General features: G+C 45.3%; 2 protein-coding genes across 4 annotated transcripts in view; both read right to left on the bottom strand.

Moving 5' to 3' along the window:
- Nucleotides 1–12,202, bottom strand: part of atg7 (ATG7 autophagy related 7 homolog (S. cerevisiae)) — a 102,399-nt gene extending 90,197 nt beyond the window's left edge. Inside the window, exons 1-7 of the mRNA XM_090242055.1 lie at nt 11,240–12,202; nt 10,185–10,389; nt 9,734–9,788; nt 8,908–9,025; nt 8,589–8,666; nt 7,951–8,067; nt 3,336–3,482 (exon numbers count right to left, since the gene is read on the bottom strand). Coding sequence (XP_090098181.1) covers nt 3,336–3,482; nt 7,951–8,067; nt 8,589–8,666; nt 8,908–9,025; nt 9,734–9,788; nt 10,185–10,350 — 681 coding nt within the window. The 5' untranslated portion in view covers nt 10,351–10,389; nt 11,240–12,202. The remainder of the gene's footprint in view (nt 1–3,335; nt 3,483–7,950; nt 8,068–8,588; nt 8,667–8,907; nt 9,026–9,733; nt 9,789–10,184; nt 10,390–11,239) is intronic.
- A 920-nt stretch (nt 12,203–13,122) lies between these two features.
- On the bottom strand, nt 13,123–19,905 carry hrh1 (histamine receptor H1). Of its 3 annotated transcripts, XM_021610790.3 has the most exons (4): nt 19,517–19,887; nt 16,343–16,497; nt 15,381–15,475; nt 13,123–15,108 (listed from the first exon to the last, which is right to left on the bottom strand). In XM_021610790.3, exons 2-4 carry the CDS (start codon nt 16,387–16,389, stop codon nt 13,601–13,603), a joined length of 1,650 nt encoding a protein of 549 aa, XP_021466465.3. In that variant the 5' UTR covers nt 16,390–16,497; nt 19,517–19,887; the 3' UTR covers nt 13,123–13,600. The 3 variants fall into 3 exon arrangements, with proteins under 3 accessions (XP_021466465.3, XP_090098185.1, XP_021466464.3); XM_090242059.1 differs by lacking the exon at nt 16,343–16,497 and having other exon boundaries at nt 19,517–19,905; XM_021610789.3 differs by lacking the exon at nt 19,517–19,887 and having other exon boundaries at nt 16,343–16,761.
- Nucleotides 19,906–23,700: the final 3,795 nt, after the last annotated feature.

Here is a 23,700-nt window from a genome sequence, read left to right on the forward strand (position 1 = left end):
GCAATATAGGACATCCTTATCGGCATATTGATAGTCCAGTCTTACTCCACAGTGAGCAAAGAAGAGTATGTACAGGTAAATTCAAAATAAAGGAAACATCAGTAAATGAGGGTTCTGGTACGGTGTGGGGTGCATTTTCCTGGCATGAATTAGGTCTACTCAACCCCTTAAAAAGGGCAAGGTAACCTAGCCTGGCTACCCACTCAACCCCTTAGAGAGCATGGTAAACTAGCCTGGCTACCCACTCAACCCCGTAGAGGGCAAGGTAAACTAGCCTGGCTACCCACTCAACCCCGTAGAGGGCAAGGTAAACTAGCCTGGCTACCCACTCAACCCCTTAAAGGGCAAGGTAAACTAGCCTGGCTACCCACTAGGTCCACTCAACCCCTTAGAGGGCAAGGTAAACTAGCCTGGCTACCCACTCAACCCCTTAGAGGGCAAGGTAAACTAGCCTGGCTACCCACTCAACCCCTTAAAGGGCAAGGTAAACTAGCCTGGCTACCCACTCAACCCCTTAAAGGGCAAGGTAAACTAGCCTGGCTACCCACTAGGTCCACTCAACCCCTTAAAGGGCAAGGTAAACTAGCCTGGCTACCCACTAGCTCCACTCAACCCCTTAGAGGGCAAGGTAAACTAGCCTGGCTACCCACTCAACCCCTTAAAGGGCAAGGTAAACTAGCCTGGCTACCCACTCAACCCCTTAGAGGGCAAGGTAAACTAGCCTGGCTACCCACTAGGTCCACTCAACCCCTTAGAGAGCAAGGTAAACTAGCCTGGCTACCCACTCAACCCCTTAGAGGGCAAGGTAAACTAGCCTGGCTACCCATCCACATCGCTCTGGCCAACTGACGTTTATTCTCCACCATGTATCTGGATTTGCCTCCCTTCCTGGCAAAAAATTCCTAGAATACGAACACATTCTGACCGTTCTGATTGGTCCCAGAAACCGATTGGTTGGGCCAGAGGAGCTACATGATGACGTCATCAACTTCGAGTGGTTAGATTTGTTAAGGGATGATTCAAAAATCGCCGATGAATATGTTTTGTACAACGCCCCTCATTTCGAAAAAGTCACACAAACGGCTAGGACGGCAGTCTCAGACTGAATGTACGCAGCGATAGAGTCGTGGAATTAAGTTCACGGTGAGTCGTCAGGCAAAAACGTCAATAAATACACGGCCATTCTGGGTGATCACCTTCAACCTATGGCGAATCAGATCTATCCTGATGGGAGTGGTCTCTTCCAGGATGACAACGCCCCCCCCCCCATCCCACAGGACACCAGTGGTCTCTTCCAGGATGACAACGTCCCCCCCATCCCACAGGACACCAGTGGTCTCTTCCAGGATGACAACGCCCCCCCATCCCACAGGGCATAGTGGTCTCTCCCAGGATGACAACGCCCCCCCATCCCACAGGGCACCAGTGGTCTCTTCCAGGATGACAACGCCCCCCCCATCCCACAGGGCATAGTGGTCTCTCCCAGGATGACAACGCCCCCCCCATCCCACAGGGCACCAGTGGTCTCTTCCAGGATGACAAGGCCCCCCCATCCCACAGGACACCAGTGGTCTCTTCCAGGATGACAACGCCCCCCCATCCCACAGGGCATAGTGGTCTCTCCCAGGATGACAACGCCCCCCCATCCCACAGGGCACCAGTGGTCTCTTCCAGGATGACAACGCTCCCCCCCATCCCACAGGGCACCAGTGGTCTCTTCCAGGATGACAACGCCCCCCCATCCACAGGACACCAGTAGTCTCTTCCAGGATGACAAGGCCCCCCCATCCCACAGGGCATAGTCGTCTCTCCCAGGATGACAACGCCCCCCCATCCCACAGGGCACCAGTGGTCTCTTCCAGGATGACAACGCTCCCCCCCCATCCCACAGGGCACCAGTGGTCTCTTCCAGGATGACAACGCCCCCCCATCCACAGGACACCAGTGGTCTCTTCCAGGATGACAAGACCCCCCCATCCCACAGGACACCAGTGGTCTCTTCCAGGATGACAACGCCCCCCCATCCCACAGGGCATAGTGGTCTCTCCCAGGATGACAACGCCCCCCCATCCCACAGGGCACCAGTGGTCTCTTCCAGGATGACAACGCTCCCCCCCCCATCCCACAGGGCACCAGTGGTCTCTTCCAGGATGACAACGCCCCCCCCCCCCCCCAGGGCACCAGTGGTCTCTTCCAGGATGACAACACCCCCCCCATCCACAGGACACCAGTGGTCTCTTCCAGGATGACAACGCTCCCCCCCCCCCCCCCCCCCCCCATCCCACAGGGCACCAGTGGTCTCTTCCAGGATGACAACACCTCCCCATCCACAGGACACCAGTGGTCTCTTCCAGGATGACAACGCTCCCCCCCCCCCCCATCCCACAGGGCACCAGTGGTCTCTTCCAGGATGACAACACCCCCCCATCCACAGGACACCAGTGGTCTCTTCCAGGATGACAACGCTCCCCCCCCCCCCATCCCACAGGACACCAGTGGTCTCTTCCAGGATGACAACGCCCCCCCATCCACAGGACACCAGTGGTCACTGAATGGTTTGAATGGTTTGATGAGGCTAATAAGACCCTGGATATTTACTGGAAAAGGAGCATCAAGCTCATCACCGTGCACTTTCACCACCCTGGGAAGTTCATCACAACTTATTTCATCTGATAAGCCTAATAAACGGCATGGTTTCCTGAGTCCTAATGGGAGGACCACACATCATATCATCCAAGTTTACAGCAATATGATGGTTATTGGTTATGATGGTTAGGGCTCCCCGGGTGGCGCAGGGGTCTAAGGCACTGCATCTCAGTGCAAGAGGTGTCACTACAGTCCCGGGTTCGGTTCCGGTCTGTATCACATCCGGCCGTGATTGGGAGTCCCATAGGGCGGCACACAATCGGCCCAGCGTCGTCCGGGTTTGGCCGGGGTAGGCCGTCATTGTAAATAAGAATTTGTTTACTTGACTTTTCTAGTTAAATAATCGTTAAATAACTTTTTTTTTTTATTATTAAAAATGATTGGATCAATATTTGCACATAAATGCGTTTCCACCGGCGATTTCTCCCATAATTAATTTTACAGACACAAAAAGATCCCACCCATGTCGAACAAACATTTATAAAATGACAGCGAAATTTCCTGTTTCCTGTTTCCATCACAGCTGTGGTAATTGTGTATACTTTACTGCATAGGAACTGTGGATGGAAATGTGATTAATAATGACATAGAAATAGAGAAACAAGAACAGTCCTCCTCCCATTACAGACCCAACTAAAATGGGCCATTCTGATCAGCATAACTCTTTGCCCCGCAACGCCGCTACTGACCTTGTTGAGATCAGTGTTGAAGCTGTCCCAGTCTCGTAGCTGGGCCACCTGGACAGTATCCCCTGTGTACTTGATCAGGAAGTAAGGAACAGCTGAGGTCCCTGTTTCACCGCACAGACTGTCATAGGCTGCCTGTAAGGCTGAGGTCTGGAGGGAAGAGACAGGGTATAGGTCAACACACTGTCATAGGCTGCCTGTAAGGCTGAGGTCGGGAGGGGAGAGACAGGGTATAGGTCAACACACTGTCATAGGCTGCCTGTAAGGCTGAGGTCTGGAGGGGAGAGACACGGTATAGGTCAACACACTGTCATAGGCTGAGGTCTGGAGGGGAGAGACAGGGTATAGGTCAACACACTGTCATAGGCTGAGGTCTGGAGGGAAGAGACAGGGTATAGGTCAACACACTGTCATAGGCTGAGGTCTGGAGGGAAGAGACAGGGTATAGGTCAACACACTGTCATAGGCTGAGGTCTAGAGGGAGAGACAGGGTATAGGTCAACACACTGTCATAGGCTGAGGTCTAGAGGGAGAGACAGGGTATAGGTCAACACACTGTCATAGGCTGAGGTCTGGAGGGAGAGACAGGGTATAGGTCAACACAGAACTACTAGGAATGATTTAGATCATCTCATGTCTGTGTGGGATATTATAATATATCTGTATCAAATGACAAGAGACACCTTTAACCTAACCTTCAGTTCACCCCAGACTGTCTATATAGGAGACATCCAGTCTTTAACCTAACCTTCAGTTCACCCCAGACTGTCTATATAGGAGACATCCAGTCTTTAACCTAACCTTCAGTTCACCCCAGACTGTCTATATAGGAGACATCCAGTCTTTAACCTAACCTTCAGTTCACCCCAGACTGTCTATATAGGAGACATCCAGTCTTTAACCTAACCTTCAGTTCACCCCAGACTGTCTATATAGGAGACATCCAGTCTTTAACCTAACCTTCAGTTCACCCCAGACTGTCTATATAGGAGACATCCAGTCTTTAACCTAACCTTCAGTTCACCCCAGACTGTCTATATAGGAGACATCCAGTCATCAACCTAACCTTCAGTTCACCCCAGACTGTCTATATAGGAGACATCCACCCTTAACCTAACCTTCAGTTCACCCCAGACTGTCTATATAGGAGACATCCAGTCATCAACCTAACCTTCAGTTCACCCCAGACTGTCTATATAGGAGACATCCAGTCATCAACCTAACCTTCAGTTCACCCCAGACTGTCTATATAGGAGACATCCAGTCATCAACCTAACCTTCAGTTCACCCCAGACTGTCTATATAGGAGACATCCAGTCTTTAACCTAACCTTCAGTTCACCCCAGACTGTCTATATAGGAGACATCCAGTCTTTAACCTAACCTTCAGTTCACCCCAGACTGTCTATATAGGAGACATCCAGTCTTTAACCTAACCTTCAGTTCACCCCAGACTGTCTATATAGGAGACATCCAGTCTTTAACCTAACCTTCAGTTCACCCCAGACTGTCTATATAGGAGACATCCAGTCTTTAACCTAACCTTCAGTTCACCCCAGACTGTCTATATAGGAGACATCCAGTCTTTAACCTAACCTTCAGTTCACCCCAGACTGTCTATATAGGAGACATCCAGTCTTTAACCTAACCTTCAGTTCACCCCAGACTGTCTATATAGGAGACATCCAGTCTTTAACCTAACCTTCAGTTCACCCCAGACTGTCTATATAGGAGACATCCAGTCTTTAACCTAACCTTCAGTTCACCCCAGACTGTCTATATAGGAGACATCCAGTCATCAACCTAACCTTCAGGTCACCCCAGACTGTCTATATAGGAGACATCCAGTCATCAACCTAGCCTTCAGTTCACCCCAGACTGTCTATATAGGAGACATCCAGTCCTCAACATAGCCTTCAGTTCACCCCAGACTGTCTATATAGGAGACATCCAGTCATCAACCTAGCCTTCAGTTCACCCCAGACTGTCTATATAGGAGACATCCAGTCATCAACCTAGCCTTCAGTTCACCCCAGACTGTCTATATAGGAGACATCCAGTCATCAACCTAACCTTCAGTTCACCCCAGACTGTCTATATAGGAGACATCCAGTCCTCAACATAGGGCTGTGGCAGTCACGAAACGTCATCAGCCGGTGATGGTCAAGCAATTAACTGTCAGGGGAAGACCGACACATCAGGGACGCAACTCCGCACGTCCTTATCCAAATCCCGAGGTGCATGTTGAAGACATTGGAAGAACGGTCCACATTAACTTTTCGTCAGCCAACAAGATGAGTAGTCCTAACGAACAGCAAAAGCACTAGCCTATGTTAATCTATTATCCCACATAATACAAAAGTTGACCTATTCTATTCTGTGTGAGAAATTCATATTCCAAAACATAGTCTGGGACAGTTGTAGGTATGTGATAGATCCCAAACGAATACAACCACTAGTATAAAAAAAAAAACGCAATGTGGCTGACACAACAAATGTTAATAAACTATTAGGTTATTTATTCACATTATAACCCCTGCTTAAATTAGGAAAGTTGAGAAATAAATATAGTAGGCCTAGCCTATAGAAAGCTGATGGGATACTCCTCTTTTTAGTAGAGGCCATCACTCTGTTTTCTCACACAATTTCATAGCCTATAGAAACGCTGCTCAACATGATCTCATGGAAGTGTTTGATTAGATGTTCCATTACATTTGCATTGATGTCAGAGTGATTAGAGGGACAATAGAGTGCGGAGTACCAGGCAGTCAGCAAGTTTGGCAGGCTACTAATGACCATCAGCAGCATCAGAGCTTGGAGAAGCCTAATTATCGTGACTAAACGGTCACGTGGAATTTGACTGATTTCATGACTTGTGACCGCCGGTGTGGCGGTAATACAGTCACCGTAACATCCATACCCCAACCTAACCTACATTTCACCCCAGACTGTCTGTATAGTCTTTCCTAGGATTGCAAGAGTCCTGCAACTTTCACAAAAAATCCTAGGTTTTCCATAAATCCTGTTTTCCTCCTTATTCCTTCCAGAATTTTTGCAACCCTAGTACCAGTCCTTCCCCACATATGTGACAGTCACCTTGGAAACCTGGTTCAGCCCAGACTGACTCTGTGTTCCCCTACTGTCTGTGTTCCCCTACTGTCTGTGTTCCCCAACAGTCAGTGTTCCCCTACTGTCTGTGTTCCCCTACTGTCTGTGTTCCCCTACTGTCTGTGTTCCCCAACAGTCAGTGTTCCCCAACAGTCAGTGTTCCCCAACAGTCAGTGTTCCCCAACAGTCAGTGTTCCCCAACAGTCAGTGTTCCCCAACAGTCAGTGTTCCCCAACAGTCAGTGTTCCCCAACAGTCAGTGTTCCCCAACAGTCAGTGTTCCCCAACAGTCAGTGTTCCCCAACAGTCAGTGTTCCCCAACAGTCAGTGTTCCCCAACAGTCAGTGTTCCCCAACAGTCAGAGTTCCCCAACAGTCTGTGTTCCCCTACTGTCAGTGTTCCCCAACAGTCAGTGTTCCCCAACAGTCAGTGTTCCCCAACAGTCAGTGTTCCCCAACAGTCAGTGTTCCCCAACAGTCAGTGTTCCCCAACAGTCAGTGTTCCCCTACTGTCTGTGTTCCCCAACAGTCTGTGTTCCCCAACAGTCTGTGTTCCCCAACAGTCAGTGTTCCCCAACAGTCAGTGTTCCCCAACAGTCAGTGTTCCCCAACAGTCAGTGTTCCCCAACAGTCAGTGTTCCCCAACAGTCAGTGTTCCCCAACAGTCAGTGTTCCCCAACAGTCAGTGTTCCCCAACAGTCAGTGTTCCCCAACAGTCAGTGTTCCCCAACAGTCAGTGTTCCCCAACAGTCAGTGTTCCCCAACAGTCAGTGTTCCCCAACAGTCAGTGTTCCCCAACAGTCAGTGTTCCCCAACAGTCAGTGTTCCCCAACAGTCAGTGTTCCCCAACAGTCAGTGTTCCCCAACAGTCAGTGTTCCCCAACAGTCAGTGTTCCCCAACAGTCAGTGTTCCCCAACAGTCAGTGTTCCCCAACAGTCTGTGTTCCCCAACAGTCTGTGTTCCCCAACAGTCTGTGTTCCCCAACAGTCTGTGTTCCCCAACAGTCTGTGTTCCCCAACAGTCTGTGTTCCCCTACTGTCTGTGTTCCCCTACTGTCTGTGTTCCCCTACTGTCTGTGTTCCCCTACTGTCTGTGTTCCCCTACTGTCTGTATTCCCCTACTGTCTGTATTCCCCTACTGTCTGTGTTCCCCTACTGTCTGTATTCCCCTACTATCTGTGCTCCCCTACTGTCTGTGTTCCCCTACAGTCTGTGTTCCCCTACTGTCTGTATTCCCCTACAGTCTGTGTTCCTCTACTGTCTGTGTTCCCCTACTATCTGTGTTCTATGTTTGACTTTTACAGTCGTAAAGTTGACTCCCCAGAACATTCCAGATTATTGTGGGTCAAAAGGCAGGTGATAAAGCAGAGATCCTGTTCACACACACCCACGCAAACACACATGCTCTAGCGATGCTCTGGTTGACTCACACACACCCACAACACAACACTCAATAACCTACTTTAGTGTGGTCCAATGTACATCCTCTAATCTATGTATAAACTGTGGGTACCTGTTTAGAAGAGAAGACTTGATCTAACGTAGCCGGCTCCTTGAGGATCTTAATTCCCTCAGAGAAACAGAGAGCTGGGAAACAGAACCAGTAGTAGAAGTGGTACTTCTTCAGGTCCTGGCAGAGGGAGAGAGACAGAGGGAGAGAGAGAGAGAGAGAGACAGAAAGAAAGAGAGAGGGAGAGAGAGACAGAGAGACAGAAAGAGAGAGAGAGAGAGAGGGAGAGGGAGAGAGGGAGAGAGGGAGAGAGAGAGAGGGAGAGAGAGAGAGGGAGAGAGAGAGACAGACAGAAAAAGAGAGACAGAGAGAGACAGAAAGAGAGAGAGAGACAGAGGGAGAGAGACAGACAGAAAAAGAGAGACAGAAAGAGAGAGAGAGAGAGACAGAGGGAGAGAGGGAGAGGGGAGAGGGAGAGAGGGAGAGAGAGAGAGGGAGAGAGAGAGACAGACAGAAAAAGAGAGACAGAGAGAGACAGAAAGAGAGAGAGAGACAGAGGGAGAGAGACAGACAGAAAAAGAGAGACAGAAAGACCGAAAGAGACAGAGAGACAGAAAGAACACTTAAATGCAATGAGCAGTACCAAGTGTAAAAGTAATTAAACTATATTTTAAACTGATACAAAACCATGTTTTACGCACTGCATAAGTCAGCAAAAGGAATTTGCAGAGGAGGGATGGGTCCTTGAGAGCATCACCGGACTTTATGGAATCCCAAATCTGGCAAGGACAAGAAGGGGAACTGAAAACATGAGATATTTCCTGAACAATACTACATAACAAGCTAACATATTGAACACAATTACAAGATGGCCTCATGTAGTAAGAATATCTCTCAATGGCCTATGCTCCTTGAGGGGGCGATAGAATATATGTTTAGATAATTGGGTCTCACCATGGACAGATGTAGTGTATTTCTACGTATGTGATATATGTTTACATGTTTATCAATGGGCCTTACCTCCGTGGCCTGTTGTTCCAGCAGTGCTTTTTTGTCTGAGGTCTTAAAGGCCTCTAGTGTGTTGGTGTTGTACAGGGTCCCTGTGACGGGACAGCAGCGGGCTGGGCTGGGGCCATCCCTACACAATGGATCAGGAGCAACACATCCCATATCCCATTTGTTAGCCCTCACTAGAGATATAGAAGACGTACTGTACCAGTCAAAGGGAGCGATATCTACAATCTGAGAAAACCAAAAAGGGTTCTGTCTGGAACTACGAAGGGTTCTGTCTGGAACTACAAAGGGTTCTGTCTGGAACTACAAAGGGTTCTGTCTGGAACTACAAAGGGTTCTGTCTGGAACTACAAAGGGTTCTGTCTGGAACTACAAAGGGTTCTGTCTGGAACTACAAAGGGTTCTGTCTGGAACTACAAAGGGTTCTGTCTGGAACTACAAAGGGTTCTGTCTGGAACTACAAAGGGTTCTGTCTGGAACTACAAAGGGTTCTGTCTGGAACTACAAAGGGTTCTGTCTGGAACTACAAAGGGTTCTGTCTGGAACTACAAAGGGTTCTGTCTGGAACTACAAAGGGTTCTGTCTGGAACTACAAAGGGTTCTGTCTGGAACTACAAAGGGTTCTGTCTGGAACTACAAAGGGTTCTGTCTGGAACTAAAAAGGGTTCTGTCTGGAACTAAAAAGGGTTCTGTCTGGAACTAAAAAGGGTTCTGTCTGGAACTAAAAAGGGTTCTGTCTGGAACTAAAAAGGGTTCTGTCTGGAACTAAAAAGGGTACTCCTATTGGGACAGCCAAAGAACCCTTTTCTAAGAGTGCAGCTCTAATACTTACGCCTCAAATGCACTAAACTCCAAAGTCAGGCGAGTGGGGAGGCCGACCGGATCGCCTAGTTCAAAGACAATAGACACAAATCAGTCACAGGTATCAAAAACTATACTTTTTGCAAACCCACACAATTGTGCCTCACAAGTAGTCTCCATTTGAGTTGTGATTGAACATGACTGAACTAAGTCAAGACAGTCACATATAGCCAGGTTTGTTAGGCCTATAAAATGTCATTGTATAGGTAGCCTATAGGTATAAAGTCACCATTGTAGTAGTATGTACCCTTGGATATTATTTTGCAATTATTTCTTACTAGTATGAAAATATATAATATTAGGCTAGCCTATGTATATCTCTCTCCATTTTACATGTGACAGCTGTCAACATTGAAGAACCAAGTCAAGAGAGACAGTCACCCAAAAGCTCCAAGAATGTTCCTCATTGTTTCATTACGCACCATTGTAGTAGTAGCCTTTGATATTCTTCGGGCTTTCATCCAGTCGGTAATCGTTGAGTTTCTTCTGAGTGAGCTGGTGCCAGAAGCCTGCCTCTAAGGCACTGGAGAAGGGAGCAAACTGCAGCTTTTGATCCGCACTGTCTTTGTCTACGGGCACAGAAGCCATCTCTATCACCGATCCTGTTCCTTGATGCTCAGATACACTCTATATAAAAGACATGATAGAGGGGGTGGGGGGGGTATAAGAGATGAGGAGAGGGGGGACGGGACGTGAGATGATTGGAGAAGAGGAGAAATTAAAATAAGAGGAAAAAAGAAAGCAAAGAGAAGTCAAATTGTTAATGACAGGAAACAATTTAAGGAACTGATATAGCTACTTTACATGATTTTTTTGCACGTCGATTAACAACTGGACACCATATGGGTCATCTCCTACAAAAGTTTTCCAACTGTTATTTACTGGAGATGTTGGGAGTGTATAGCTAGTTAATACATGTTAAATCATGTATTGTTGTGTGACTCTGTGGGTGTGCTGGCAGAGTGCCAAAAGGAGCCTTTCAGCAGTGTTGTTAGGGAGTTGTTCCTAGCTAGCTAACTGTCATGTGGCAACACTATTCAATTCACAACTTATACGTCTATTATCTCCACACACACACACACACACACACACACACACACACACACACACACACACACACACACACACACACACACACACACACATACGATCTGGCAGTTTGTATACTCAGCTGCCTGGGAGATATGAATTATCTGATTGTATTATATATTCTGTTTCAATAACACGATTACAGCAGCCAGCTGTGGTTTCCTGCATGACTAGTCTACATGACAACAGCTAGCTAGCTAACTACAGTACTAGAGTAGTCACGCTGTTCCACCTTCCACGGTGGAGTCGATTTTACAAGGCTCCTGTCATGCACATAAACACGACAAGTTTAACTGAGCCAAAGGATATGTCATTTAGTTACATACAGCTGTTGAACACTGGGAGAAGTGCGTTTACATTTGATTTGTTTTACCCGTGATACACTTACCCCAAATACACCTCGCTTCCTTATTCAGATCATGTGATCTGTCGTTGCCGCAATGCACTATGGGTACGTGCACAATGTTGTTGCTATGTAGCCGTTCGCTAACTAGCTGGTTAGCCGTTAGTTCGCCGTTCGCTAACCCAAATACATTAGTTAGACGTTAGCTAACTAGATGGTTAGCCGATCGCTAACCCAAATACCCCAGTTAGCCGTTAGCTAGCTAGATGGTTAGCCGTTCGCTAACCCAAGTACACCAATTAGCTGTTAGCTAACTAGCCGTTCAGTTGCTACATTTGTCTCTTTCTGTTGATTGTTATGTAGCCAAGTAAATTCGGACTCAATCTTTTTACTGGCTACAACTTGTCAGTGTGGGTTGCTTCGTGGGGGGGACAAAATCGCCAATGTCGACTTGGTAAATCTTAACGTTAGCGAATTTAGCTAGCTGTCTGTGCTAAATAGCTAGCTAACTGTAAAAAAAATAAATAATAATAATAATAATACATTCCAGTTATAAATTATGGCGCAAGTACCATGGAGTAAAAAACGAAAAACCAAAACATGAACATGAAACCGCAAACAATGAGACAAGAAAAAACGGACAGAAACTTGTAGGCTCCACTCCTCATCTCGACGTTACTACTCTGCTGCCCGGATGAGCCAATAAAACTATCAATGTTTGTTTTTTTGCTAGTTAGCAATAATGCCGAGTTAATAACAACCCAACTACCTAACTAATTAATGAACAAACAAAAAAGCACCAGGAAGTAAGCTGACGAATAGTCCTTCAAACAGGCCAAAAAGAAGGGGACATAGTCGCATGTGTCTTCTGTAAGGAAGACAAATGAGGATACTCGTGTTGAGCCACATTCCATGCACTCAACTTCATTGGTTATTTAATTGGTTGAGTTAAACCAACCAGGCTAGGCTGATACTGCACCAGGCAGTTTTTCCATGCAGCACCAACCCAACTTGCCACAGCCCACTTTAGCTTCTAATCGTTTCGCAATGATCCTCATCGATAGAGTATTCACTTCACTGTGACATGTAAAGATAAACTAGCGGTATTCCATTGGGTCCAGCTACAATGTAGATGCATCAGTATTTCTGTGTCCAATTTCATGCTACCACTTATGTGCATAGAAGTTAGATGGACAAGGGCCAATGGACATCAGTAGGGGCCCCTGACCTGTCTCTAGCTTATTGTCCCTAACCCTCGTTTACAGTTCTGAACAGTGGATAGGTATAAACAGTGTAGTAGTGGAGCTTCCACCAAATAGCCAACACCTTACAGATCAGCTCACCGTGAAGGGTTAGGAAGTGAATTGGGACAGTTTGTGAGTCATGTGTTTTGGTTCCACCGGAGAGGAATAGCTGATTGCAATACACTAGAAAATCGTTGTAAATGTCTGGATGTTTGTCAGTATAGCCTTCGGAGGTAATTCTCTGTAGTCCAGCTATTCACATATTTGGCCATATTTGGTCTTTTTAATCCCCAATAATGTATTTACCCAGATTATTCAGGCCAAAGTGAAAATAACAATAATTATGGTGGTTTTGCATGACCTCAACTCGGGATGTGGCCAACACGTTATTAACGGATATTGACATTTTGTCTACATAGAGAACGAGCTATGAGTAAATGTATTTAGTAAATGTTAAAAAGCTGATTTTTTTTTTATTGTAGAATGTAAACATATCATGTTGCCGTGTAACTCAGTGCTCACACTGTGGTAAACAGCAGTAAGGTTTAGTCTACACTGGCGCCTCCTCAAATCAAGACAAATCACTGAAACAATTTGAGATGTATATGTCTTTTTGTATAAACATTTTTGGTAAGGGAAGTACAGTGTAACAGTTGCGTAGGCTACTCATCCATAACAAACCACCCCAGTTCAGACACTTTCATTGGAAATTACAGACACGAACGACTAAAATAAATGTTAAAAGTCAGACAAGACTCCATGAAGACTGGAGTGCATGGTTGGTTGCGGTTTGAGATAAGACACATTTCCGTTGTCACAGAAAATTGACAATTAAGGTTTGAACTTGAACCAGATTGTATTGAAAAAGGGGATCTATTTTATTGGAAATTACAGACACGACTGACTGAAATAAAAAAGTCAGACAAGACTCCATGAAGACTGGAATGCATGGTTTGTTGAGTGAGAAGGATGATGTTTGGGTTTGATACAGAAATAGTTAGGCCTACAATAAATAAGCATTATATTTACAAAACTATACACAGTTAAGGTACCAAAATTGAAGTTACTCAAAACATGCAAGCACACCGAAGTTTAAAGCAGCATCGATAACATATCTTAAAGGGCTACCTGCCAATCAAGACACTGTTCAGAAAACCTTTCATCACAAATTAATGTGTAAAATCTTTTTGAACACCCTTTTGAAATTCTCATTGCAGAGGGGGTATATGAACGGGTTCAAGGTAGAGTTTATATACCCAAGCCATATCGTGAACATATGTAGGTCGTGATGTACACAGGTTTGGCAGAAAGCCATGACCATAAAGACTATGAAGTATGGGATCCAGCACGTCATGAACCCAGCTATAATACAGCCCAGCTGCTTGGCCGCTTTGTGCTCCTTATGGACCTGAAGGCTCTGGATACGCTGCCTGGACTGGGCACAGAACTTCTGCCAGGTCTGCTTTAGAGTCACAGCGTCGGCTACAGCGTCCGGGTTAGCCCCATCGTCGGGCTCCGAGTCCTCCTGGGGCCATGGTGATGGGGGTGAATTATGGGGCCATGGTGACGGGGGTGAATTCAGAGACTGGGTGAAATCGTTGTACAACATGGTGGTGTATCTCTGCACGTCAGCTATCTGGGTTATCTCGCAAACGCCAGCCACAGAGTTTAGCGGCGCGGCTGTGTCGCTCACGGATACGTACAGTTCCTGCGCGTTGTTGTCGTCGGAGTGTGTGAAGCGGAGAGGTAACGTTGACAGGTTCAAAGGGGTCTCTGAGTCTGAATTCTTCTCCTGAAAAGACAAAGAGATGCTCTTTCTTTTGCCCTTTACAGTCGTCCTCAGACGTTTTGTCATTCTGAGCAGTGAATGACTGGAGTGAGCGTCTTTCTCAGACTTGGGTTCCCTGGATGCGTCGGTTTCAGCCGTATCTGTTGAGTTGTACAGCTGGTCTAAAGTGTACTGATCAAAGTCACAGTCGTTTCCCTTATTTTCCTCGTTAGAAGACCCGCAGGGTCTATTTCCTGTTTGGACTTTGTTTCCGATACGGTTTTCCGCCGTAGAATCTGTAGGATTGATAATCTTTTCCCTCTCTCTGAAGTGCCTCCTCACAGCCATGTAGATGCGTGAGTAGAAACACAGCATCAACAGAGACGGAAGGTGGAAGTTAAACACTGAAGTTAAAACCTTAAACCACGTGACAAACCGGAAATCAGTGTCACACTTATTTTCCATTTCCGGTTTAAGATCGACAGTAGCAAACGACCTCCACCCTAGAATAGGAATAATCCACATCGTAGACAACAACCAGGCCCCTGAGATCATAACGCTAGCTCTCCTTCTGGTTCGGTACTTCAGGTACCTCAGCGGCTCGTGAACGGACCGATACCGATCCAGACATAGTATAAACAGACTAAAGATGGAGGCTGTGCTGGCTACGTAATCCATGATGAGCCAGAACTGACAGACGACCCTCCCCAGCCTCCACTCGTCCTCCAGCAGATACACCAGGTTGAGGGGCATGACGGTGGCCCCGACGATGAGATCCGCCACGGAGAGGCTGACGATGTAGAGGTTGCCCACCGTGTGGAGGGTCCGCTCCTTCTTCACAGCGTAGAGTACCAGGATGTTCATGACGACGGTGAGCAGGGACAGGAAGCCCAGGAAGACACCTAGAGTAGATAGGATAGATTTGTTTTATTGATTTATTTCACCTTTATTTAACCAGGAATAAACAAACGTATAACAATAACACAAAAGGAAAAGTCTATATACAAGTGTGTGCAAATGGCGTGAGGAGGTAAGGCAATAGATAGGCCAATAGTAGCGAAGTAATTACAATTTAGCTAATTAACACTGGAGTGATAGATGAGTGCATAGAGATACTTAATTGTCTATAGCTTAGACCCAAATGGTGCCTTTCTCAACACACACACACACACACCTAGTAGGGTATTGTGGAAGCTGTAGTGATGCTCGACGGGTATGGTTGAGTTGGACGGTGACTGTTGGGTCTCATGGTATGGTTCTCTCGAGATGCTGTGGAAGAAAAGAGAAACACTCCCATTGCTCCCAACGCAATATGTTTAATACACGAATGGTGTTGACAGCCAAGACAACAAACACTGCAGAAACCATTAAGAACACCTGCTCTTTCCATGACAGACTGACCAGGTCGAAAACTATGATCCCTTACTGATGTCACCTGTTAAATCCACTTCAATCAGTGTAGATGAAGGGGAGGAGACATGGTTAAAGAAGGATTTTTAAGCCTTGAGACAATTGAAACATGGATTGTGTATGTGTGCCATTCAGAGGGTGAATAGGCAAAGACAAAATATTTAAGTGCCTTTGAACGGGGTATTAGTAGTAGGTGCCAGGAGCACCGGTTTAAACAGGGTATGGTAGTAGGTGCCAGGAGCACCGGTTTAAACAGGGTATGGTAGTAGGTGCCAGGAGCACCGGTTTAAACAGGGTATGGTAGCAGGTGCCAGGAGCACCGGTTTAAACAGGATATGGTAGTAGGTGCCAGGAGCACCGGTTTAAACAGGATATGGTAGTAGGTGCCAGGAGCACCGGTTTAAACAGGATATGGTAGTAGGTGCCAGGAGCACCGGTTTGAACAGGGTATGGTAGTAGGTGCCAGGAGCACCGGTTTGAACAGGGTATGGTAGTAGGTGCCAGGAGCACCGGTTTGTGTCAAGAACTGCAACGCTGCTGGGGTTTTTCATGCTCAACGGTTTCCCGTGTGTATCAAGAATGACCCACAGTGGAAGGCATTTACAGTCAACATGGGCCAGCATCCCTGTGGAACGCTTGACAACTTGTAGAGTCCATGTAGGGGAGAGAGGTGTCCTTAACGTTTTGTAGAATTTCATTAGACACACAAAGTGGTGGCTGCACTACCTGTCTGTGGTGAAGACATCAGGTGTAGACTGAATAGACTCCATCATGGTGCTCGTCTCTAGATGACTTCTTTATCTAACTATTATTTTTGTGAAGAACCGGTGATCTGTAGGATGTGCATGTCACCCCTCCTCCTCTTCATCCTCTCTTGAGCCCTTCACATGATGTCAGAAGTGTTGGAAACATCAGGAGTAATCACAGCAATCTGTATCCATGTATCCTCCCTGAGTCAATACCCCCATCAGCCAGTGCTTTATCCTCCCTGAGTCAATACCCCCATCAGCCAGTACTGTATCCTCCCTGAGTCAATACCCCCATCAGCCAGTACTGTATCCTCCCTGAGTCAATACCCCCATCAGCCAGTACTGTATCCTCCCTGAGTCAATACCCCCATCAGCCAGTACTGTATCCTCCCTGAGTCAATACCCCCAGCAGCCAGTGCTGTACCTACAAGGTCAAAATAAATAACAGATTATTAACTTAATAAATCTCTCAAGGTCAGACACTGCCTGTTTGCCAAATGGCACCCAATTCCCTAGGTAGGGTCAAAAGCAGTGCACTACATAGGAAATAGGTTGCAATTTAGGATGCAACCAGCAACAGGTTTTATAGAAATCCTGGTTGGAGAATTCCATATTTCCTTCTTATTACCCTCTGATTCCGAGAATCTTGCAACCAGGAAGCAAACCTAGCACCAACCAGGAAGCAACCCTAGCACCAACCAGGAAGCAACCCGAGCACCAACCAGGAAGCAACTCTAGCACCAACAAGGACGCAACCCTATCTCCAACCAGGAAGCAACCCTAGCTCCAACCAGGATACAACCCTAGCCCCAACATGACCTCTCACTGAACCTTATAATACAGGGTTTGATTCGAACCAGGGACTGTAGCAACACCTCTTGCACTGAGATGCAGTGCCTTAGACCGCTGCGCTACTTGGGAGTCATTTCACACTTTTGGTTTGATGAATCACACAGCAAGCAACTCAAGGTTACTGACAAGTTGTTAAATAGGCTACCTGAAGATGAGAGGCCTTCATAACCATCTGGTAAGAAAACTAAAGGCTACTTGTTTGTGTTGAGAACCCTTTTCACATGTGTGTGTTTACACAGAGATCCCAACATGTAGACATGGAAACCAGCCATGAAGTAAATATTTTGTTTTCGTTATGGTTTTCTAACATTGTGTCATCAATACTTTACCAACCTTAACCCAACACCTAGCGACCACATCAAGAGGTTCGGATCTGGGTTTGAGTCCAGGTCATGGAAACCCCCCCCAAATTTGCTACAATAGTTGGTGGTTTTCTGACCAAAAGAGCACAACAACATTCTGTTGCTCAGTAGCCTAATTATTTAGTAGCAATTACCCAGATAGCACATTTGGGTCCTTGGAACTTGTGGGAACGTACGTTTTTGGCTTCCGATTGGTTCTGGGAACAAAGCATACGTTTCCTGACCTGTAAAACTGAATGTTTTTTTAAATGTTCTGAGAATGGAAGTGAAAATTTTGCCTGTTATGGGAACAATAATTTAGGTTGCAGGGGAGTTCTGAGAACGTTTTACTATGGTTCCAGGGGAGTTCTGATAACATTTTACTCTGGTTGCAGGGGAGTTCTGAGAACGTTTTACTATGGTTCCAGGGAGGTTCTGAGAACGTTTTACTGTGGTTCCAGGGAGGTTCTGAGAACGTTTTACTATGGTTCCAGGGAGGTTCTGAGAACGTTTTACTGTGGTTCCAGGGAGGTTCTGAGAACGTTTTACTATGGTTCCAGGGAGGTTCTGAGAACATTTTAATATGGTTCCAGGGAGGTTCTGAGAACGTTTTACTATGGTTCCAGGGAGGTTCTGAGAACGTTTTAATATGGTTCCAGGGAGGTTCTGAGAACGTTTTACTATGGTTCCCCGAAAGTTTCCCTGGAGGTTTTATTAACATTCTGATTCCAGAAACAAGGTTTTTTGAATAACTTCCTTAAAAAACGTTCACTGAATGTTTCAATAAGGATTTTAATATCACTGCTAGGTTAGGTGAAAGATAGGACACATAGAAATGTATTTGTTTTGGCATTAATCATGTGTACACATTTCTTTTTTGTTGTGGCACAGCGTCGGTGAGATTTGAACCTATGATCTTTGATTCTCTAGCTATGGAATTTGTCCACTGCGCCACTAGGATGGAGCTAGAATGACATGTATTTTTTGTTTTTGTTTTACAAAGCTGTTTTTAGTCTATTCAAATGGACCCCATTTCAAGGAAACAAACACTCAATAAGATTGAGATCAGGTGTGGGCAATTAGTGGTTGTGGCCAACACACCTGAACACAGATGTGTTGATGCTGAGACCGGAATGTGTGTATTTCAATAACACTCTTAAAACGTTTTCTTGAACATTACTAACGTTTTCTTGAACATTACTAACGTTTTCTGAACGTACTGTGAACATTATTTTAAATAGAACCATGAGGGAACCTGGTGGAATCATTATGCCGAAGTATTGAAATTCCCACAGGAGAACGTTGTTTCTTAACGTTCTCTGAACGTTTTGAGAACAATCCCAATGTCAAACCAGTTGGAGAACATTCCTAGAACCATGAACACGTTTTTTTTTTGTTGAAAACTTAACCCTGTTTGAACTTATGGGAAACGTTCTGTTAAGAGTAATGAAATGCCAAGAAAGTAACGTTATTTTGTAAAGTTCCTTAAATATATGCTGAGAAATGTACCAAAGCCAAGCAACTATTCTGCACCATTTCCAGAACGTTGTTGGAAGGTTGAATGCAAAATAACCATAGGACAACCACTCTCTCACCAAGCTCTAGGAAACATTGTTCTCAGAATGTGTGTTAGCTGGGTATAATATGATTTTTAAAAACCATTAAATAAAATGGTATTCCATCATTCTCATGATAGTAGCCTATATCCTAAGCAATTACATGTTGTGAATTTTCCTTATTTATTACCAGGAATCCCAAACTGTTCAAATGCCGCCTGTGGAATACACAAAAGAGCAGCATGATCCACTGACAGCTATCGCAAACTTTGAACTTCTTCTTTCCTTTTGTATTACTTTCATATTGAGAGTCTAGTTTTATGTTAAATAGGCATACATTACCAGCAATAACTATATATATATATATATTTTTAAAACATGTTTAAATAATGTTTTACTCACCTCGAAGTTGGAAAATCTTGAAAAAAATTTAAAACCTTTATAGATTTGTAAAATAGGACGGTTGACGCATGTTCCCAGCAGCGGCAGGCAGTGTGAGAACATTGCCCGTTGCGGACGGACGCACGCAGTCACCCACCCACCTTCTTTATCTAGACTCGGAGAGCAGGGCGCATTCAAGGTCTACACTCTACTTACGTTTTATTACATTATTGCTTCAGCAACTGTTTACGAAGAGGATTATACAGTATAATCACAGCCTTCGATATTCTGTTGAGATATCCTCTTCGTCAACAGTCGCTGACAGAACAACGTAACATTCTGTAAACATGTTAGGTCTATGTTATAATATCTCTTGGACCGTACAACTGGACACCAGTCTATAGTCTACCGTTGGGTTTAGCAGGACCAGAGCTAACTTCATAATCTCGAAACCACAGAGGATCCAGAGGATCACTGTATTATACTGTATCTCACAAGATTATACTGTATTATACTGTATCTTAAACAGAGGCCAACAAACCCCCCCCCCCCCCCCCCCACACACACACACACACTGGAAAAAAATGTAAAATATCAGAGCCATTCTTTCAAACTATGTTTCTCAATTGCTTTCCACCTTGTGTCAATAACTAATAAATGCCACCAGTGTCTATACATTTTACACGTGGGTCATTTAGCAGATGTTCTTATCTAGAGAGACTTACAGTCAGTGAGTCATTTATCAGACTCTACCCGTTATCTAGAGAGACTTACAGTCAGTGAGTCATCTAGCAGACGCTCTTATCCAGAGAGACTTACTGTCAGTGAGTCGTTTAGCAGACGCTCTTATCCAGAGAGACTTACAGTCAGTGAGTCATTTAGCAGACGCTCTTATCTAGAGAGACTTACAGTTAGTGAGTCATTTATCTGACTCTCTTATCCAGATAGACTTACAGTTAGTGAGTCACTTAGCAGATGCTCTTATCTCCCCATCGTTTGAATGTTTCTGGTATTTTTGCAAACGACATAAGTGATCACTGTGCTATTGCCTGTGTGAGAGATGGTCAAATTCCTAAGAAATCTCCACGTGTCATTACGAAAAGAAACTGGAAACGGTTTGATATTCCAGTTTTTTTACATGATGTATCTAACATTGAATGGAATAGAATGGAATGAATCCCTGATGTTGAACTACCCTTTTTCTTACTTCCACAACACATTCCAGGATGTGTGCAATAGGCCCCTTTTAAAAGATTCAGGATTAAGGGCAGAGAGAACCCTTGGTTTACTGAGGAACTTACAAAAATCATAAGGGAACGAAATGCTATGTGGGCTAAAGCAAGAGGGACTGGTTTGGCAGATGATTGGATGGCTTTTAAACATCTTCGAAATATGGGTGTGGCTATGATCCGTACATTGAAAGCAGACCACTACCTGAAATCTACTCTAAATAATACATCCAAAGTTTGGTAACTAGTGAAGGGTTTGGAGTGCAAAACAAGATTCCCAAACATTTGTTGTTCGACACACAGATTGTAACTGAGAGAACCTGCATTCTGAAAGCCTTGAACCACCAGTTTTTTTAAATGCAGTTAGTTAGTTTGAAAAGGTCGAAGGTATAATTGAGCCCCCTATAAATTTACCTGACACCCCTGTGCTCTCCTTCACCAGGTTCTCCTTTTCATCCTTCTCTGTTTCAGAAGTGTGTAAAGCCCCGAAAGAAATTGATTAAAAAAACATCCCCTGGCCCTGATGAACTAGACCCCCGCCTCCTACACCTAGCTGCAGACATCATTGCTCCTCCATTAACATGTATTTTTAACCTCACGCTTGATGTTAAGGAAATCACCAAGTTATGGAAATCTGCTTTTGTACTGCCTCTCCTGAAAGGTGGAGATCCCTCGCTACTTAACAACTATCGACCCATATCAAAATTTACCTGTACTGTCAAAGGTACTGGAGACCTTAGTTAGTAGGCAGCTAAAGGTACTGGAGTCCTTAGTTAGTAGGCAGCTAAAGACCTACTTCCAAGAAAACAACATCTTAAATGGAATGCAGTCAGGTTTTAGGTCTGGCCACAGCACTGTTTCAGCAACATTGAAGGTTTTAAATGACGTCCACTGTGCTCTTGATAAGAAGTTACATTGTGTATCTGATTTTATTGATTTGTCGAAGGCTTTTGACACCGTGGACCCATGCTGTGTTGGTGCAAAGGTTAAAATGTTGTGGAATTACAGGTCAGGCTCTAGATTGGTTTATAAATTACCTATCAAATCGTACACAATGTGTAATGGGGGATGGTTGTAAATCTGAGTCCATAGAGATGTGCTCAGGTGTTCCGCAAGGTTCTATTTTGGGCCCACTGTTGTTCATTTTGTATATCAACAACATTGGGGATCTTATTGAAATTATTCCGGAGAAAAGTAGGTCACGCCAAAACACCAGGCGCATACAATGACCAAAAACACAAACAGTCCGGAGAAATACAGATAATATCACATCCACAAAACGAACAGAGAAACAAGCCCGCACAAAAGCCTGGCGGGCTTACTGGGTTTAAATAGCCCACAATCACAACCTAAACACGAAACAGGTGCAACTAATCAGACACAACTAACTGAACCAGAAAAGGGCTAGTAGGCCGCCGCCAACGACCGCCGAGCGCCGCCCGAACAGGAAGAAGCACCATCTTCGGCGGGATTTGTGACAACTACAGGTGGACTCCAATCAAGTTGTAGAAACATCTCAAGGTTGATCAAGGGAAACAGGATGCACCTGAGCTCATTTTCCAGTCTCATAGCAAAGGGTCTGAATACTTATGTAAATAAGGTGTTTCTGATTTGTATTTTTTTATTTTACCCCTTTTTCTCCCCAATTTCATGGTAACCAATTATTTAGTAGCCTCTATCTTATCTCATCGCTACAACTCCCGTACGGGCTCGGGAGAGACGAAGGTTGAAAGTCATGCGTCCTCCGAAACCCAACCCAACCAAGCCTCTTCTTGCTCTTCTTGCTTCTTAACACAGCGTGCATCCAACCCGGAAGCCAGCCGCACCAATGTGTCGGAGGAAACACAGTGCACCTGGCAACCTTGGTTAGCGCGCACTGCGCCCGGCCCGCCACGGGAGTCGCTGGTGTGCGATGAGACAAGGATATCCCTACCGGCCAAGCCCTCCCTAACCCGGACAACACTAGGCCAAACCCTCCCTATCCCGGACGACGCTAGATCAAGCCCTCCCTAACCCGGACGACGCTAGGCCAATTGTGCGTCGCCCCACGGACCTCCCGGTCACGGCCGGTTACGACAGAGCCTGGGCGCGAACCCAGAGTCTCTGATGGCACAGGCCACAGCGCCCTTAACCACTGCGCCACCCGGGAGGCTCCTCTGATTTTTATTTTAATACGTTTGCTAAAATTTCTAACAACCTGTTTTCAATTTCGCGTTATGGGGTATTGTGTGTAGATTGATGAGGAATTTGTTTGATTTGATCCAGTCTAAGGTTGACACCTTGATATCTCTATTAGAACTGGAGAGGACTGTCAACACAGACAGAGATATCATCTCTGAACTCTGAATAACATCTGAATTTCTTTTTTGACAACTTAAGTCTGAATTTAAATGTATGTTTATGTCATATTGTCAGCAAGATTGGTTGAAAGATACATTTTCAACGTGTTTTCAATGTTTTTATAGCGTATTTTCCTTGTGTGCTCATATGGAGACTGTTAGGTGGAATACCACAACATGGTTTTGTGAAGGAATATAGTGAAACCTAACCTTTAATGGACCCTAATATTTAGTAGCCTCCTAACCTACCCTTTAATGGACCCTAATATTTAGTGCCCTCCTAACCTACCCTTTAATGGACCCTAATATTTAGTAGCCTCCTAACCTACCCTTTAATGGACCCTAATATTTAGTAGCCTCCTAACCTACCCTTTAATGGACACTAATATTTAGTGCCCTTCTAACCTACCCTTTAATGGACCCTAATATTTAGTAGCCTCCTAACCTACCCTTTAATGGACCCTAATATTTAGTGCCCTCCTAACCTACCCTTTAATGGACCCTAATATTTAGTGCCCTCCTAACCTACCCTTTAATGGACCCTAATATTTAGTAGCCTCCTAACCTACCCTTTAATGGACCCTAATATTTAGTAGCCTCCTAACCTACCCTTTAATGGACCCTAATATTTAGTGCC

This window comes from Oncorhynchus mykiss, chromosome 7 (assembly GCF_057628025.1).
Source record: "Oncorhynchus mykiss isolate SJ-2025 chromosome 7, ASM5762802v1, whole genome shotgun sequence".
In the NCBI taxonomy this organism is placed as follows: Eukaryota; Metazoa; Chordata; class Actinopteri; order Salmoniformes; family Salmonidae; genus Oncorhynchus; species Oncorhynchus mykiss.